This window comes from Argentina anserina, chromosome 2, assembly GCF_933775445.1.
Source record: "Argentina anserina chromosome 2, drPotAnse1.1, whole genome shotgun sequence".
Lineage (NCBI taxonomy): Eukaryota > Viridiplantae > Streptophyta > Magnoliopsida > Rosales > Rosaceae > Argentina > Argentina anserina.
In genome coordinates this window covers 16,590,980-16,608,424 of record NC_065873.1, presented here as the reverse complement: position 1 = coordinate 16,608,424, position 17,445 = coordinate 16,590,980, and the positions used below count along the sequence as shown (strand labels likewise).

Below are 17,445 nucleotides of genomic sequence, written 5' to 3'. Positions count from 1 at the left end.
TAACTAATGGAATATGAGGATGAAGATAAAAAGGATGATATTAATACTGAGTTTGAGTTTGAATTCGATGACAAGAGAGTTTATGATGAATTTCGAGCTCAACCAATCATTTTTAGACACATATTTTTATTTTTTGGTGTCGTTTCATATATTTATATCGCCAACATATTCAATTATTTTAATTTTCATAGTTTATTCGGTACAGATTGAATTATAAATTTATAAATATTATAAATTTAATTAAAAATAAGTAAATTCAATAAAATCTGATATATACAAATACATCCTCGATATATTCTCGATATATCATTTTATCCCTCAACCGATATGATGCCGATACGCGATATCGTTTTACCCTCAAACGATACGATGCCGATAAGATTATCCCTCAAAAGCTAATTAGCTTGTTTGTAATAGTTGTGATAAATGAATTATGTTAATTTATTTTGTTATGAAATGAAGTGATAAAAATGCCCTTGAAAATTGGTGTGAGATGAACTCACTAACGGTATTAATTGACGGAAGGAACTAAAATTAGGCTAATATGGAGATTTGAGGTACCGATGTAATAGTTTCCAAACATGAGGTATTAAAAGTTAGAATGACTAATAATTGAAGTACTGCTTAGTAAAATCACCCTATTTGACAAAGCTTTTTGCCCACGCCCTCTTCAAAATATATATCATCATCACTCCCCCTTTTAATTTTTTTTCTCTCTGCCATTTTTGTAAAGTAAATAGTATGAATAAATATGAACTCCTTCCTACTACGTATCCACTTGGATTTGGCACCACGCCTACTTCTCATCTATATATTCCTCGACCCACATTGGGGTTGGTCTACCATTGTTGTCCCTCCCATGTTTTTTGTCGATTGGATTAGCTTCTTTATTTATGGAATAAACCACATCTACATATAAAAGCTAGTCGATATTGGTGAATTGGTGCTTCACAACTATATGATATAAATAGAAGTTGAGACCCACGGATCTGGTGACACTTTTAGTATGCTCTTATGTATATTAGAGATTAAGAATAATTAAGCAATGAATTATTGTATGATGATAATTGAGATGTGTCTAGATAGAAAAGAGAACCATGAGTATGCATGGTCTGTGGGGGATGCTATGTTAGTGCATATGTCTCTAGCTAACTCTCCTCAAATGATTTCATCACATAAAAAAACTCTCCTAATTGATTTTTGATTCATAAACAAGCTTAACTATTTTAATGTCACTAATCTAATCGGTACAAGTTGATTGCACTGATATTAATTAGCGATCAATCAAAAAAAATTATATAAGATGCATGCATGCATATAATTAACTTAATTTGTAAAATGAGTTCTTAAAATTGTAATATTAATCTTCAAAGCGGTAACATATGTCCTTAATTAAAGTGATACATTCTCTCAATCGCCACATGAGACTTGAGAAGTGATTCGTGAAGTGGTGAAATGACGGTGATAATTCTTCTGGAAATTTTGGGGATAAATCATTGTAGTGGGTAAGTTAGATTGATATATAATTGATTCAACGACAATGAAGGTTATTCATGATGTGTCTTGGAGTTTGATTTACCCAACTTACCCACTATAATTCAATCTATTCAATGACAGTGATGGACACCGATCATATTGTAAAGCAGGAAGGTTGGTCTTGCAGTTAATTAGTTTCTTAACACATAACTTGAAACAAACAGTTTATGCTATTTTGGTTGGGAAGAAGTAAAGCTACCAGGACAACTGGACAACAAAGATTGAAAAGGTAGAAATCTTCTTGAAATTATATGTGAAATTCTAGAAATGCTAGGAGTGGCACCTATATGCACGGGTGTTTGTTTTTTCGATCTCTCTGATCAATTAGGTCAAACAATTTTCGTTTCTGCTCTTTTGAAACCATTATCCCCTTAAGTTTACCCAAATGATTAACTTTGAAAAAGTTCTTGCTCTTTTGGGCAAATCATTTCATTTCCAAATGATACCATAGGTGAAGAATGAGGACTGGTCAGTGAACATTTGGCGAAAGTTACCCTACACCAATTCAAGGCTGCCTGAAAAGGCCATTTACATCATATATAGCTAGCTAGATCGCCATTTTTGCTTGTATATGAATCTTTCGACTACAGCTAACAAGTGCACTATTCCCCGTTGGTAGTTAAACTTGCTACATTCTAATAGGAATCTGGGTAACGTCAAAAACCACCGTCCTCTTATCACCTCTGCTTTCCTAAAAGCCATTAGAGGACCTTTAGTCCGGTGGACCAAGCACACTTGCAGTTGGGCAAATGCCATTGTCAACCACAATTGCAGAAACGACCGACCACTTTAAAACTAAATTATAAAATATCAATTCAATCCCCAACGTAACAGAGCTTCTGTTAATTACTAAACTAGTTTATCATTACTAATCACCCCATTAATCAAATTGGCAAGAACAACATAGTGCCAACTGAGCAGTAGAAATTTCTGGCCGGCAGTGACACACATTCCTTTGTTTAATCAAAAGTTTCAAACTTGAAACTTCGTGACGGTCTAAACTCCCAATCGCTAAATTATGAAACCCAACTCTGGGATGACGAGGACACAGCGGTCATTGTTTGAATTCTCCCAACGACACTGTGGGGGCCCCTTCCCTCCTTCCTGAGTAAAATTTAGAAAGAAAAGAAAAGAGAGGAGTGCATAGTGATGGAGAGATAGATTGATTGAGATTTGAAATTCGCTATCAAAATTCATTTCGAAAGGGAACAGCTTTTGAGCTCTGACAACTGTGCTGGCCACCCTCACCAGTCACCCTTCTTCTTCTTCTTTCTCTAACTTTGAAGTGAAACATAAATAAGAACACAAGACTTCAAACTGTTCAGTTCCATCTGAAGCTCCAATAATGTCGGGGTTCGTAGGCATTCTGGTTTCAGATCCATGGCTGCAGAATCAGTTCACCCAAGTCGAGCTCCGCAGCTTAAAAACCCACGTAAAAGTTTCCGTCTTTTGTGCTTTCTCTGTATCTCTTTTTCTTGGTGGTTCGAAATTTGAAAATGAAAGCTTTTTGCTTCCTCTGTTTTTTCAGTTCATGAGCATGAAGAGGGAGAGCGGGAAGCTCACGATCGGAGACCTTCCTGCGAAGATGTCCGGACTCAAGGTTGTCGGATCAGACAATCTTACAGAGGAGCAGAGGGCCTCTGTGATTCAAGATTTGCATCCCAAGCTTGATGATGATATAGATTTCGAGTTCTTCCTCAAGGTTGGTTTTTTTTGCACTTTCTGAATCAAACCCAATTGTGAATCGATTATTTAGACAGAGGCAATTCTCTGTTGGTTGGTTGGTTGTGATATTTGGAGGCCCTTTTGATTGAATTGGGAAATGGAGTTTTGAAAATGTTGAGGAATAATGTCAGGTCTATTTGCAACTGCAAGCTCATGCCACTGCCACACCAGGAAGTGGTGCAAAGAACAACTCTTCATCTGCCTTTCTCAAAGCTGCTACCACCACTTTGCTCCACACGATTAGCGAATCCGAAAAGGCTTCCTATGTGGCTCATATCAATAACTATCTTGGAGAAGATGAATTCCTGAAGAGATACCTGCCCATTGATCCTTCGACCAATAATTTGTTTGAGATTGTAAAAGATGGAGTACTTTTATGGTGATTGCTCACTACCTATAAGTCCACTTTTCATATGTTTGATTTTCAATTAGTACTCTTCTCTGTATGTTGATCGGATTATGAAGGATATGTTTCTCGGATGCAGTAAGCTGATCAATGTGGCAGTGCCTGGAACAATTGATGAACGCGCTATCAATACTAAGAGAGTACTCAATCCTTGGGAGAGAAATGAAAACCATACTCTATGCCTCAACTCTGCTAAGGCTGTTGGATGTACTGTAGTCAATATAGGGACTCAGGACTTCATTGAAGGAAGGGTATGCAACTATGCATACATGCCTTTTCCCATATATAGACATGCTATTGTACGGCTTTAGTTGAGTGTTCAAATACTATATCTTTTTTGTAGAAACTTATGAATATTCTCCTCTTTGTTTGGCTTTCAGCGGCATCTTGTACTTGGAGTGATTTCTCAAATTATCAAGGTGAGGATTTTAAGGTTATATCACTTCAGATAATTTTCTTTTTGACTTTCTGCGGATAAAGAACCTAATCACAAAGAAGTTTAATTTTGTAGAATTATATGGCACATGTCTCAAACTATTTTGCAATGGAACAGTATTATGCTATTGCTTTGTACTAATTGTTCTGATATGCAGATACAACTACTGGCAGATCTTAACCTGAAGAAGACACCTCAATTGGTGGAATTGGTTGATGATAGTAAGGTAAGGATGGCGCCTAAATCATAGAAGTCTCGATTCCTAGAACAATTAGGAACTGAGGTTTTCAACCAATAAATATCTAATGTTTCTTGTAATATAAACCTACAGGATGTGGAAGAGTTGATGAGTCTACCACCTGAGAAGATATTGCTCAGGTGGATGAATTTCCAATTGAAGAAAGCACAATATAGAAAGATAGTTGCAAACTTCTCCTCTGATGTCAAGGTATGAAATCAAGTTTATGTTTTGTCAAGGTGCTATATATAGCATTCTATTATCATTCATATAAGCACATTCGAAACGAAGCCAGTACTGTGGTTCAACAAATTGCAACAGCTTTCATGTCTACACTAGTTTAACTTATATTGAGAGGACATTGCTTTTATTTTGAGAGTATGAGATGTTTATTCCTTGCAGGATGCAGAGGCTTATGCTCACCTCTTAAATGTTCTTGCACCTGAGTACAGTAAACCATCTGCACTGGCTGCAAAAAATATTTTGGAAAGAGCAAAGTTAGTCCTTGAACATGCAGATAGGATGGGTTGCAAGAGATATTTAACTCCAAAAGATATTGTTGAAGGATCCCCAAATCTCAACCTTGCTTTTGTAGCACATGTCTTCCAGCATAGGTGAGAGTTTATGCTAAGCAATGATTTACTTTTTAAAAATTTGGTTATCATCATTGCTTGGAAAACTTGGGAGCATAATTTGCTAATTGTACCTCTACGCCTCCAGGAATGGGCTCTCAACCCAAAAGCAGATATCGTTCCTGGAAACTTCTCCAGATGATGCTCTAATTTCCAGAGAAGAGAGAGCATTCCGCTTCTGGCTAAATAGTCTTGGACATTCAACATATATCAATAATGTCTTTGAAGACCTCAGAAATGGGTACAACTTATTCGATTTTATACACTTATGGCCTTGAGTTTATTAACATTGAAGTGCTTTTATCTGTCTCATGAACAATATAACTTTTGATTGTCTTCTACCTGGCATGTTATTATCACATCAGCATCTAAATATACTACTTTCTGCATCTGGAGCTGATGTTTGATTGGTCCTCTGCAGGTGGGCGCTTCTAGAGTCCTTGGACAAGATTTCACCTGGGATTGTAAATTGGAAAATTGCAAACAAGCCTCCAATTAAGATGCCTTTCAGAAAAGTTGAAAACTGTAACCAAGTTGTCAAAATCGGGAAGCAATTGAAATTTTCCTTGGTAAATGTTGCTGGAAATGATATTGTGCAGGGAAATAAAAAGTTAATACTTGGTACGTTTTACTATGACAAACTTAAGGATAATACTACAGTTTACATTATTGTTGTAAGATGATATAGGATTTGCATTCTTGAAATAACATCATATTAGTCTTGACTGCATTCTGAGAAGGGTAAACATATTGTTCCAAAATACCATAGCATTCTTGAAACCCTATAATTGTTCTAAAATTATATGTTCTAATAATCTTTCAAATCTAGTAAGTATTTCATTAGATATTGGATTTAACTTTCAGCTTACTTGTGGCAATTGATGCGGTTCAACATTCTTCAACTTTTAAAGAACTTGAGATTTCACTCACATGGGAAGGAAATTAGTGATGCTGATATCCTTGAATGGGCCAATACTAAAGTCAGCAACACCGGAAGCCAGAGCTGCATGAAAAGTTTTAAGGTACCGTCCTACCATTTCTGTAATTTTCTCCTTTTCAGGTATAACAGAGTTTGTTAATTGTGACTTAAGGTTACGGAGGTATGCTAGTGTAATGTAAGTGTGTAACTCACAGTAACTCAAATGAAACAAAAATATGAACTCCAGTGCTTTTGCCAATGGTACCATGTGTTAGCCGAATAAGTAATAAGGAAAGAGATGAAGATCAGTATGATCAGCTCCCTGTGATGGGTGATCGACCATCCAAATACAAAACAAAAAAAAATGCAAATATTGGGTAGTGATAGTGAAGTAGGTCTAAGAATTTCAGCTGATTAGTGGAGTAGTTACGCTGAGCAATCTGGACAGACTGATATCACATGCACCAATAACTTCCTGCAAATCAAACATTCAGATTATTCTTTTGTCTTACCTTGAATGTTTAAACTAGTCAGAATTTCCGTTTAGCAGGAGATATTTGGAGCTCATCGTGCTTAAAAGGGTGTTCTATTTCTAATCTGTTATTTATTCAATTGCTTCAGGATAAGAGTTTGTCAGATGGCATTTTTTTCCTTGAGCTGCTTAGTGCTGTGCAGCCTAGAGTAGTGAATTGGAGTCTGGTTACCAAAGGAGTAACTGGTAAGAATGATTTCAAGGTTGAACTTACCATGTCTTCTGCTAAAAAAAAAGATTCTCATTACTGCATTCAACATCTTTCTTTAAATAATGATAGTTTGTGATCAATTTCTCATAAATATTAATTGATAAGTATTCACTTCCATTACAAAATATCAATACCTATGAAAACGATATTCACAAATGTCTTTTTAATCCGTGGAAAATATAGATGAGGAAAAAAAGATGAACGCAACCTACATCATCAGTATTGCAAGGAAGCTTGGATGCTCGATATTTTTGCTTCCTGAAGATATAACTGAGGTACATCTGGGATTCTAAGGCTTCCTCAATATCTATCTTTTGATACATGTACCTAAACTAGTTTATGGTAACTTCATCAGGTGAATCAAAAAATGATCCTTACATTGACTGCAAGCATTATGTACTGGTTTTTGAAACAACCGACTGATGACAGACCGTCTGCAATTTCAGACAGTGAGGGTTCCAGCCAGTTGGAGACAATCTCCAACTCTACCCTTGATGACTCTGCTTCTGAGTCATCAATGGAGGAGAATGGAAACCTATAAAATCCTACTATTGGGAATCTTTTGTCAAATTACCATTTCAAAGGCTCATGAGTTTTTCTTTTAATTTTTTTATTAAAATTGATTGCAACAATGAATATATGAAGTAGTAGGAATCTAAGTGTTCTTTGAAGCAAATTTTACTCAGGCATATCCGCATATGTAAATAGTCACCCCCACCTTCCTGATAAACATTTGTATTATCTGAATGCAATTTGATTCTGCCCCTCTTGTTAGATTGTTTCATTTCACCTTTTACAGATTGGTGAAAGCCTTCAAGAATATTACCTAGCCTTCAAGGATCTTTTCAACCAAATTGGTGAAACCTAATATTTGTTGACCGAATCGACACACATGCAATTGAATACTCTGGCAACACATAATATGATCAACCGAACTGATGGTCCTTGATGATTATTAAAGATTGTTTGGCCAAAGATGATAGATGGAAAATCCTGATGCATGGAAGGCCTGTGACTCGATGTTAGTCTTGTTAATCTGTCCTATCAGAGGGTTTCCTCTCTATTTCATCCTTGTTTTCTCTTTTCAGCTCCCTGAAGCTTATCTGTGTCTGTTTGGCAAGCTCTCTTTGTCCTTGATCTTGGATGAAAGTCAGATATGGTTAAAGGTCTAGTTCAATATGGTATACTATAATCACGGCCATAAAACCAAAAAATTCATAATATATTTTTGGATTAAATACTTGTGACACCATATACTTTAGGTGTAAAAAAAGTTTTATCCTTCTATTTTTAAATTAAATTTGTATATCATTTAACTCTTATTTTTAACAGTTTTGTTCTTTTTTTTTTAAACAGTTTTGTCAATTCCGTTAGTTGACCGTAAAAAAATTCCGTTAAACCGTTAAAATGCCTAGAATACCCCCAATTCAAATCAGATTTTTTTTTCTTTTCTTATGCCTTTTTTATTTTCTCTTTTGGTTTTTCTTGTTTATAAATTTAATTCATCATATGTGCTATCAAATATATATAATTGTAATAAACACAAATTATCAAATTAATTGTAAACAAGAGAATGACGATCTTGCTCCCTATCAAGTTATCTGTAATTTTGTTGAACGCTTGTGAGAACTTGGAGCAGATGTAAAACAAGTAAATGATAGTGAATGCATTGCTTGAAAACTTTATTACTAATAATTGCACTCTATTTCAAATTATAATCTAATCATTGTCGTACGACAAGATGTTTACTTTTAAACTTTTTTTCTTTTTTTGGTCAGAGCACCCAAGCTCATTGTTGAAAATTTTGTTAATTTGCTTGTGCAGTAAGAGGAGAATTAATGACAATTGCTTAACATCAAGTTGGAAATAAATAATTTAAAACTATTTTTGCATCAAAGTATGGTTATGATAGTAGAAGTCTTTTTTGTCTTAGCATTGTAGAAAATAATCAAAATATATTTGTAGAGCATCATAATATAAAGGAAAGTTCTAACTGGATTTGAGTACTGACACTCACATGTCATTGTAGGCATTATCCAATTGATTATAAGATATTTACAATTAATTTGATGATTTGTGTTGATTACAATTATATATATTTGATAACAGATATGATGAATTAAATTTAAAAACAAGAAAAACAAAAAGAAAGACCAAAAGAGAAAATAAAAAAGGCATAAGAAAATAAAGAAAAAAATCTTATTTGAATTGGGGGTATTTTAGACATTTTAACGGCTTAACAGAATTTTTTAACGGTCAACTAACGGAATAGACAAAACTGTTAAAAAATAAGAGTTAAATGATGTACAGATTAAATTTAAAAATAAAAGACAAAACTGTTTTTACACCTAAAATATAAGGTATCACAAATATTTAATCTTATATTTTTTCAGACCGAGACACGTGAAATTCTCAAATTTGTCATTGGTTATGAATTAGGGATGATATTGTGATGATCCCTCCCAGTTGATAAGGCATGTGAACTGCGGAGAAGTTTCTCAATAAGCATGAGACACTTGCCCAGCTGTTTAGTCATATGCAGACACTGTTATATCTCATGCTTCTAATCAAGTTCTAATCATGAATATATATTAGTGTGACTAACACCAATTTTTTTGGGTATGCATGTCCTACAGTAAGCATGTACTATGGATGACACCTGTGTATCAGCAACCAATTTAAGATGAATAAATATATACGCAAGCATGTGATCTTACTCATCTAAATACAATCTCTAATTATGAGTTTGTTAAAGTCTAATCCCCAAGGGTTAAATGGTGTGTGTCTCATTTGTAGGCACGCCTGGCCCACCCTGATCATTCATGAACCTTTGCCATTCAGGGCCTATGAGGAAGAACATGCAGAACTACTGTGTTTGTTTTCCAGGTCTGTGACAATTGAATCGTTCTTTTTCAGAAATAAATTTACTGAATATTATCTATTTGTCCACATTTTTAAACTCATGTCATGTGTTCAGTTGTTAAATTATTATTTAACTATGAGTTAAGAAAAGACACATAATATGAGTTTATAAAAATGTGCACAAAGCGTATAAATAAAGAGTTGTCGTCAAATTTGTTTTCTTTTTTTTTTCTTGCGAGGACATGAAATTAAACTATACTTAATTCTATTTATGTTTCACACCCTAGTTGAAAACATTCTCGTAATTTGGAAAAACTTTAAGTATTGAGAAGTACCAACATTTGTAAATGTTCTTATAAATACACTTACACACATAACCGAACAAATTACCACTGAATATATATCTTGCTAGGAATGAACCATCAATTAATACATCGTCGCCAACGTCACAATTCACAAAGACCTCATATCAGTCGATAATCAAATAGCTAGCGTACTCAATTTGCAACGACATTATCCTCACTTAGCTACATCAGTAAAGATCCGTGATAATGTACTAATAGTAATATATTGTCCTCACTTAACTATTTTGGTTAAAGGTAGGTATGTAGCTAAATCTTGACCCTCCATTATATTCGTTATTATGTCTCTCTAATAAAGTTCAATATTCGGCCTTCGAACTAGTAAATTTTATACCAACACAAAACATTACTATTTTTTTCTCAATGATTTAGTTCACAATTAATATTCTTAACAGAGAAGCAAGATTGTAGTAGGAAGAAAAATCAACGAGTTTAAAAATGGTCCATTTCTATAATTTTTTTGCATATTTGAGGAAGAAAAATCTTGAATTTAAGTAGGAATATTTGGATATCTTGCACGTGCACATATACTTTTTTTTTAGCCAAAGACGTTAAGTTTGATAGATTATGAATAGGTTACAACATGAACATATTCCACTGGCCAATCTGGGTTATGTTAAAATTGAAATATGCAAAACAACTAAAACCTTAGAAAACTAAAATTATATCAATTTCTATACTGACACCATAGAATAAGCTCCCAAATAAGAATCACCAAGGAACTAGAGAGGCCAGTTACCTAAGAGAGTGTCTTATGTAGGAATGCACCATAAACATGGAATGCCCTTGTGGGCCACCAAGAAACAATGCGAAAGTACCGAAAGAAGCCCATGTAGTCTCAATGCTACAAATCCTAGAGTGTAGCACCACACGTAACACAAAACCAAAAGAGCACCAAGAATACCATCCCGGGTCCCAAATCCGAACCAATTAGTGGGTGGGTCTTAAAAGCAAAGCTCAAACCCTGAAGAAACCCACACAAGCCCAACCCTGAAGTGTAGCACCCAAAACTATTATGGGCACCTCATGTAGGGGAACCAATTTCCATGGCCGACAACCACAAACAATAGTTGTTGCCACCACCGGTCGCTTATCCAAGCAAAAGTCTATTGGCCGAATACCTAGGCACTGGTGGATCACCATAGCATTCCCAAATGGATCCAAGCACTACATCCCCATAAACCACTAATGCCACCAGCGAGAAAGACCTGGATCCCATATCCAAGGCCTACACCCGACTCAAGCCACTAGCCCCGCCGCCCAAAAAAGGCGCAGGAGCTCCCATTCCGACCGGCGCACGACCCAGGCCTCCAACGCTGCCTTCCAAAGCGACGCAACATCACCAAGCTACCTTCCAGACTGCCCAATCACTTGCCAAACCCGCACCACGAATCGAGAGAGAAACATTTCCAATCCTTTGCCAATCCCGCCAACAAGTTCCAATTCCGATAATAAGAGTGAGATCCTTTGTTTTCCCCAAGGAGGATAGATGAATTTGCCGAAGTAGCCAAGCTATGGACAGCCGCCACCCCTAACCCTAGCAAAGCCATGGATCTCATTTATGTTTTTTAAGATTATTGAGAACACACGCACACATACCATTTTCATGTCGGCCGCCGGCTAGTAATTGTCATCACCCATTTATCACTAGTCACCACCACCACTCCATCACCATGCACTATATTTGTGTGTGTATATAAATAAGGGACTTCGTTATGGATCATATATATGCACAAACTAGACTTGTATCCGTGTGATACATGTGTTTTCATCGTACGAATTTATATAATTTTTTTGAAGTGTATTCATGAAAGAAAATCCTTTATGTAATTTTGTTTCCTAAAAATGATAGATTTAATAAGACACATTTGTGAAATATTTATATTTTTACATAATTGTTCTTCTGTTTTTATATGAGGATAAAATGATGGAAGAGTAAATTTGACAGTTCACAATTTAGTGAAGTTTTTGGATATATATACAAAAGAGGAGTATATATATGACACAAAGAGTAGATAAAACTCAAAATTTAAATACGAAGAGTGATATATGTATACATAAACAAAGATCATGTTAGCTAGCTAGTGGAAAAGAATCAAATTAATATGTATACGATAACAAAATGAAGAATTAGAAGAAGAAAAATGAAATGTGCAAGTGGGTAAACGGAACCATGTGCGATCATATGGTGGTTGGTCCTTTTGTTGCCCCACGAAGCTCCCTTTTCACCTCCAAAAACTCCATGTCGAAAATGAAAGATCAAACCCCATTATTCAATTATCCCCCCGTTACAAGAGCCCTCTCTCTCTCTCTCTCTCTCTCTCTCGTATCCCCTAATCTAATCCAATATTAGTGATAACATTTATTCTTATTAAAGTTTGATTCTTCAAGTCTCCTTCTTCTTTACCATTGTCAAAAAAAAAAAAAGTCTCCTTCTTCTTTACACCTCCCATTTCCAATATTTTCTCCTCTCTTCTTTTTCCTCATTTTCCATCGTCCTTCCTTAAATTACCTCTCTCTCTCTCTCTCTAGATTTCTCCTGTTTCTTTGGGTATATAAGATTTGAGAGACAAGTGTGTCAGAGTTTCAGAGCTAAATTCTCTTCTTCTTTGTCTTGGTTGGGTTTGTGTTGTGTGATCAAGCTGGACCCCAAATTTGTGTCAGAAACAAAATCTTTATCTTGTTCATTTGTCTCCCCATAACCCTAATTCTATTATCTTCTCTTTTCGATGTCCATGAATTCTAGGAGCTTATTGCTATCTCCAAACCCTAATTCCCTGAAATATAGGTTCACTAATGGATTGTTGAGTGCCCTTTCGAGAATAAACAGAAAGCAATCTCAGCAACCCAGATCAGCAAGAGAGATCCGGAAACGCCATCGTCTAATCAAGGCTGCTGCTTATGGATCCATGGCTTCTTCTGTAGGGAATAGAAGAGCTTGGAGTCGGGCGTTGCTTTGGAAGATTCGAAACCAGACACGCAGAGGCTATGCAGCGAGGAGAAACATTACCAGCAGTTCTCGTCAGTTGTCCATGAAGAAAAGAATATGTGATCTGCAGAAAGGGGATCAAAGCAAGAACCGGGTCGAGGTTGGTGGTATGGGCCAAGTAGATAAGCTCCGGAGGCTTGTTCCTGGAGGTCAGATCATGGATACTTGCAGCTTGTTGGAAGAGACTGCTCATTACATGAAGTGCCTTGTTACACAGGTAAAGGTAATGACAAGCATTGTGGAAATTTACAGCCTCCCATAGAACAGAAAGAAAGATGAAATGTTTGATTATATATATTTTCTGGATGTTAAAAAGAAAATAAAAGAAAAGGTGGAGAATAAAAATGAAAAAGAGAATATATACGATGGAAGATTATAGTTATCACTCTGGAATCTGTTAAGTGTAAAATGGAGAGATGTGATATATATGTATGTTACTTGTTAAGAGATTTATAAGTTTCTTTTTGGACAAAATAAGAGATTTTATTAGTTGCCTGGGTGTATATAGCTGGTCATTTGATGAGATTCTGTGATTTCTGTCACGGGTGTGGTTTCTTAAGTTATCAATTTCTCATGTATTATCTTAATTTTCTTGTCTGGTTGGTTTCAATGAATTGCCTCACAATTCTCCCATATCTGAAATTTTCTGACCTTGCTCAATTTCAGATATATAGTTAATTACTCCCTGAAAACATATCTCACACATTAATTGAAGAATGCTTCCGATCTCAGACTTCTCCAGACATATTACCACTATTCTTTTCTTTAGAAAGGAAGTGCATTAGTTGAACTGGAAATAATGGTCAAAGTATATACTAGAAGATAATCATGGTCTTCTCCCTTTATCAAAGAAAAACCATACTAGTGCCCACTGTGCCCGTGATATTCGTCCAATTACTCATCATCTTAGATATGGGATTCGAAAGTAGTCACATGCAAAATATTTACTTTCTGTCTACTTATATATGCTGCTTTTCCTGGGCATGCGGATAATATTCATGTAAATCATATGAGAGTTTAGGAAAGCGGCCGGTAAAGCTTGAAATGTAGCTCTCAGGTTTTGTGTACGCTGGTTTAGAGTATGGAATGAGTACTATACGCTACTACTAAACACAAAGTTGGCTATATATATATATAGATACTCTGGATTTGAGTCGTTGGGTGCACAGCTAGTTCAGAAAGAGAATTCAGATTACCAAAGGGAGCATTGATCTTTCATATAGTTGTAAGGGAGCTAGTTGGAGCTGATTATCTGGACTTTGTCGATATCGGAATATGCATGAAACTCGATGCAGTAGATATTTGAAAACTTGAAAAGAAAGAAAACTGACTAATATATATGTAGACACATGAAATTTAGTAAACTAAATCATTTTCATTAATGAATCAATCGACCAAGAATCTGACAAAATTACACACGTAGCTCAAAAGTCAAAAAGTTAGTGCGGATCTGAATAAAACTTGTGTCAACATATAAATGATGATCGTAATCGAAGCTACCTTAACTACGTGATTCCGACTTAAATCGGAAATTGAATGTCATTGACGATTCGAAATGGTAATCGGACATTTGATTAAATTAATAACTTTTTTAACGGTTATAATTAAATCAATTATTTTTCGCTTAATTTAGTTATGATAATAACTAATTTTAAATTAATCAGAAAATACATATTGATTTAATTATACAATTAAAGAAATATTATTATTTTAGTGTCATTAAAATATTATATAAAAATAAGTCTTGACACTATAAATACTCTTTCCAACATGAAGAGAATGAACTTGAGAAGAAGAGAGAAAACCACTTCAGCAAGATCACTCTCGAAAAATCCCGAAGTCTCCCAAGTCCACGAAGAATCATCAAGCCACAAATCGCTCGTTCTTCATCAAATCCAAATCCAAACTCAATTCCACGACGAATCATCAAGCTACCAAAATCGCTCATTCTTCATCAAATCCAAACCCAAAAGCAAGTCCACGAAGAATCATCAAGCTACCAAATCGCTCGTTCTTCATCAAATCCAAATCCAAACTCAAATTCTCAAGATCAAGTGCATGTCACCCTTAAGCAAAGTTATATACGAGATAGAATCAGAGGAGCTCACAAAGATTGTAACCTCGCGCTTGATTATCAATAAATTACATTTTATTTGTACACGTGTCTGCACTCTTATTTTTTTTCTGATTTTCGTTCTAGAAATTGGCACGACCAGTGAGACTTTTTTGACATCTCATCTCCTTCTCTGAAGAAATCTTAAAATTCGTTTGTGCGATGGCTTCCAAGAACAACCAAGCCATTCCATCGACGAAATCCAAGTCCACAACCGCGAGGTTAAGCGGAGAGACCGAGCCGGTCAAGAAATCCAAACAAATATTCTCCAAATCAAGGAGTGAACCGATTGCCCTTATCACCCGGAGCGTGGCTAGAGCTCAACCCACGACATTTATGGCACTTGCTATATGTCGCTTGCTAGTAAACCTCGTCAACCAGTCATCACCTTGGAGAGCTTGGGAGCAATAGAGCATGCCTCTCAAAGTGGGAAGAAGCAAGTGTCAAAAGAGAAGGAGCCAAAGGAGCAATCTCCTCTATCCGTTCACGGTGATGGCCATATCCTGGAAGACATTTTCTCTGATGACGAATCGAGCACGACATCATACCATCGAAGTCCCAAAGAAGATGGCGATAACTTTCATTTTATGGCGCATGAGTCATCTTTTGACAATGCGCAGGTCTTGGTGACGGAGACATCCACAATTGAGGAGCAACTCTCCAATCTTTTGGAGATGGTTGAAAAGCTCACCCGAACGGTTGGAAAAAAGGACGTGCAAATTGCTGAGCTCTATAGCAAGTTGGAAGATCACGATGATGAGAACTCCACCAAATGGTCGCCTGGCAGGAACAAAGTAAATGAAAAGGGAGAAACGTCCAAGAACAATGACGACTCGCTTGGTTCCTTGTCACTCCAGTAATTGCAGGACATCATCACCAACTCAATCCGGGCTCAATATGGAAGTCCTCCTCATGACTCCCTCACTTACTCAAAACCTTACACTAAGAGGATCAACAACTTAAGGATGCCGCCAGGGTATCAGCCACTAAAGTTCCAACATTTGAAGGTAAAGGGAACCCGAAGCAAAACGTCGCCCACTTTGTGGAGACTTGTAGTAACGCCGGGACAGAAGCCGATCACCTTGTCAAGCAGTTTGTTCGCTCATTGAAGGGAAACACCTTTGAGTGGTATACAGACTTAGAGTCGGAGTATGTTGACAGTTGGGACCAGATGGAGCGCGAGTTCCTCAATCGATTCTATAGTACAAGGCGGACCGTGAGCATGATAAAGCTAACTAACACGAAGCAACGGAAGGATGAACCCGTGGTCGACTACATCAATAGATGACACTTACTTAGCCTTGATTGCAAGGACCGACTATCAGAGGTGTTAGTCGTTGAAATGTGCATCCAATGCATGCACTTTGATTTGCTATACATTTTGCAAGGAATCAAATCTCGTTCTTTCGAAGAGTTGGCTACTCGAGCCCACGACATGGAGTTAAGCTTGGCAAGTCATAAGGGAAAGAATGAGTCCCTAGTTGGCCAACGAAAAGACAAAGTCTTCAGAAACATATTTGACAAGGTTGTGAAGAAGTCTTCCAAAGAATTAATGGTCATCAATACTGCACCGGTTAAGATCTCTACGCGGGATAAGAAGGAGTTCAATAAGGTGGAACCTCCTCGAACCTACGATAGGAGTAAATGCACGTGGAAGGAGATGGAGCGAAAGACGTACCCGTTCCCAGACTCTGATGTGGTGGGCATGTTAGAGGATCTGCTCGAAAACAAGATAATAGATCTTCCAGAGTGCAAGCGTCTTGAAGAAATGCATCGTGTCAACGATCCAAAGTATTGCAAATATCATCGCCTCGTTAATCACCCTATAGAGAAGTATTTTGTTCTCAAGGATTTGATAATGATCTCGCTACAATATAAACTACATGAATTTCGATGTATTTCTTATAGCTACATTTGGGACTAAATTATTAATTTTATTATGCAGAAGAGCTAAATAACTATAGTACATGACTAAGCAGCACATCTTTACTCTAATTTTTTTTTTTGAGAAATAGCAAGGATGAGCGAGTTCAAGAAACCTTTATGCGGTTGAATTTTCTAAGGTGACTCTCGCTGATAAGTAAGGTGCTACCAAAATCTTCAAATAACTCCTACGTACGAATTGGTTGGTTAATTATATGCTGTACGTTCTCATGACTAAACTGCTATTTTGGCTCAAAGTAGACAACCTTAAGTTTAAATCTGTCAATGCTAGGGAAGATTGAAATATTCAGAAGGAAGAGAACCACATACATCAACATTATTAGTCAACACTCTGTGCATCAATACTTTCGACGAAATTGGATGTTACAGTTAAGTTACTTTGCACCTCATATAACTAGTAGCTTTCATTCTATATAGAGATTTTGCAGAGCGTTTATAACCCTCATAATTAAATTTGACTACTAGCTAGCTATGTGATGGCCATGGCAATAATAAGACTCTGAAACCTGTCTACAGTTAGCTAGAACTTGAAGAGGGGCA

General features: G+C 36.3%; 2 protein-coding genes across 2 annotated transcripts; both read left to right on the top strand.

Moving 5' to 3' along the window:
* Nucleotides 1–2,717: 2,717 nt before the first annotated feature.
* LOC126782290 (fimbrin-2) lies at nucleotides 2,718–7,400 on the top strand. The gene is made up of 14 exons (XM_050507509.1): nucleotides 2,718–2,968; nucleotides 3,065–3,238; nucleotides 3,393–3,640; nucleotides 3,747–3,918; nucleotides 4,048–4,086; nucleotides 4,261–4,329; nucleotides 4,435–4,551; nucleotides 4,744–4,955; nucleotides 5,062–5,214; nucleotides 5,395–5,594; nucleotides 5,838–5,995; nucleotides 6,514–6,610; nucleotides 6,819–6,910; nucleotides 6,991–7,400. The coding sequence occupies exons 1-14, from the start codon at nucleotides 2,882–2,884 to the stop codon at nucleotides 7,174–7,176; spliced, it is 2,004 nt and encodes a 667-aa protein (XP_050363466.1). The 5' UTR covers nucleotides 2,718–2,881; the 3' UTR covers nucleotides 7,177–7,400.
* A 4,940-nt stretch (nucleotides 7,401–12,340) lies between these two features.
* On the top strand, nucleotides 12,341–13,351 carry LOC126783794 (transcription factor IBH1-like). The gene has a single exon (XM_050509331.1). It carries the CDS (start codon nucleotides 12,589–12,591, stop codon nucleotides 13,108–13,110), a length of 522 nt encoding a protein of 173 aa, XP_050365288.1. The 5' UTR covers nucleotides 12,341–12,588; the 3' UTR covers nucleotides 13,111–13,351.
* The last annotated feature ends 4,094 nt before the right edge of the window (nucleotides 13,352–17,445 follow it).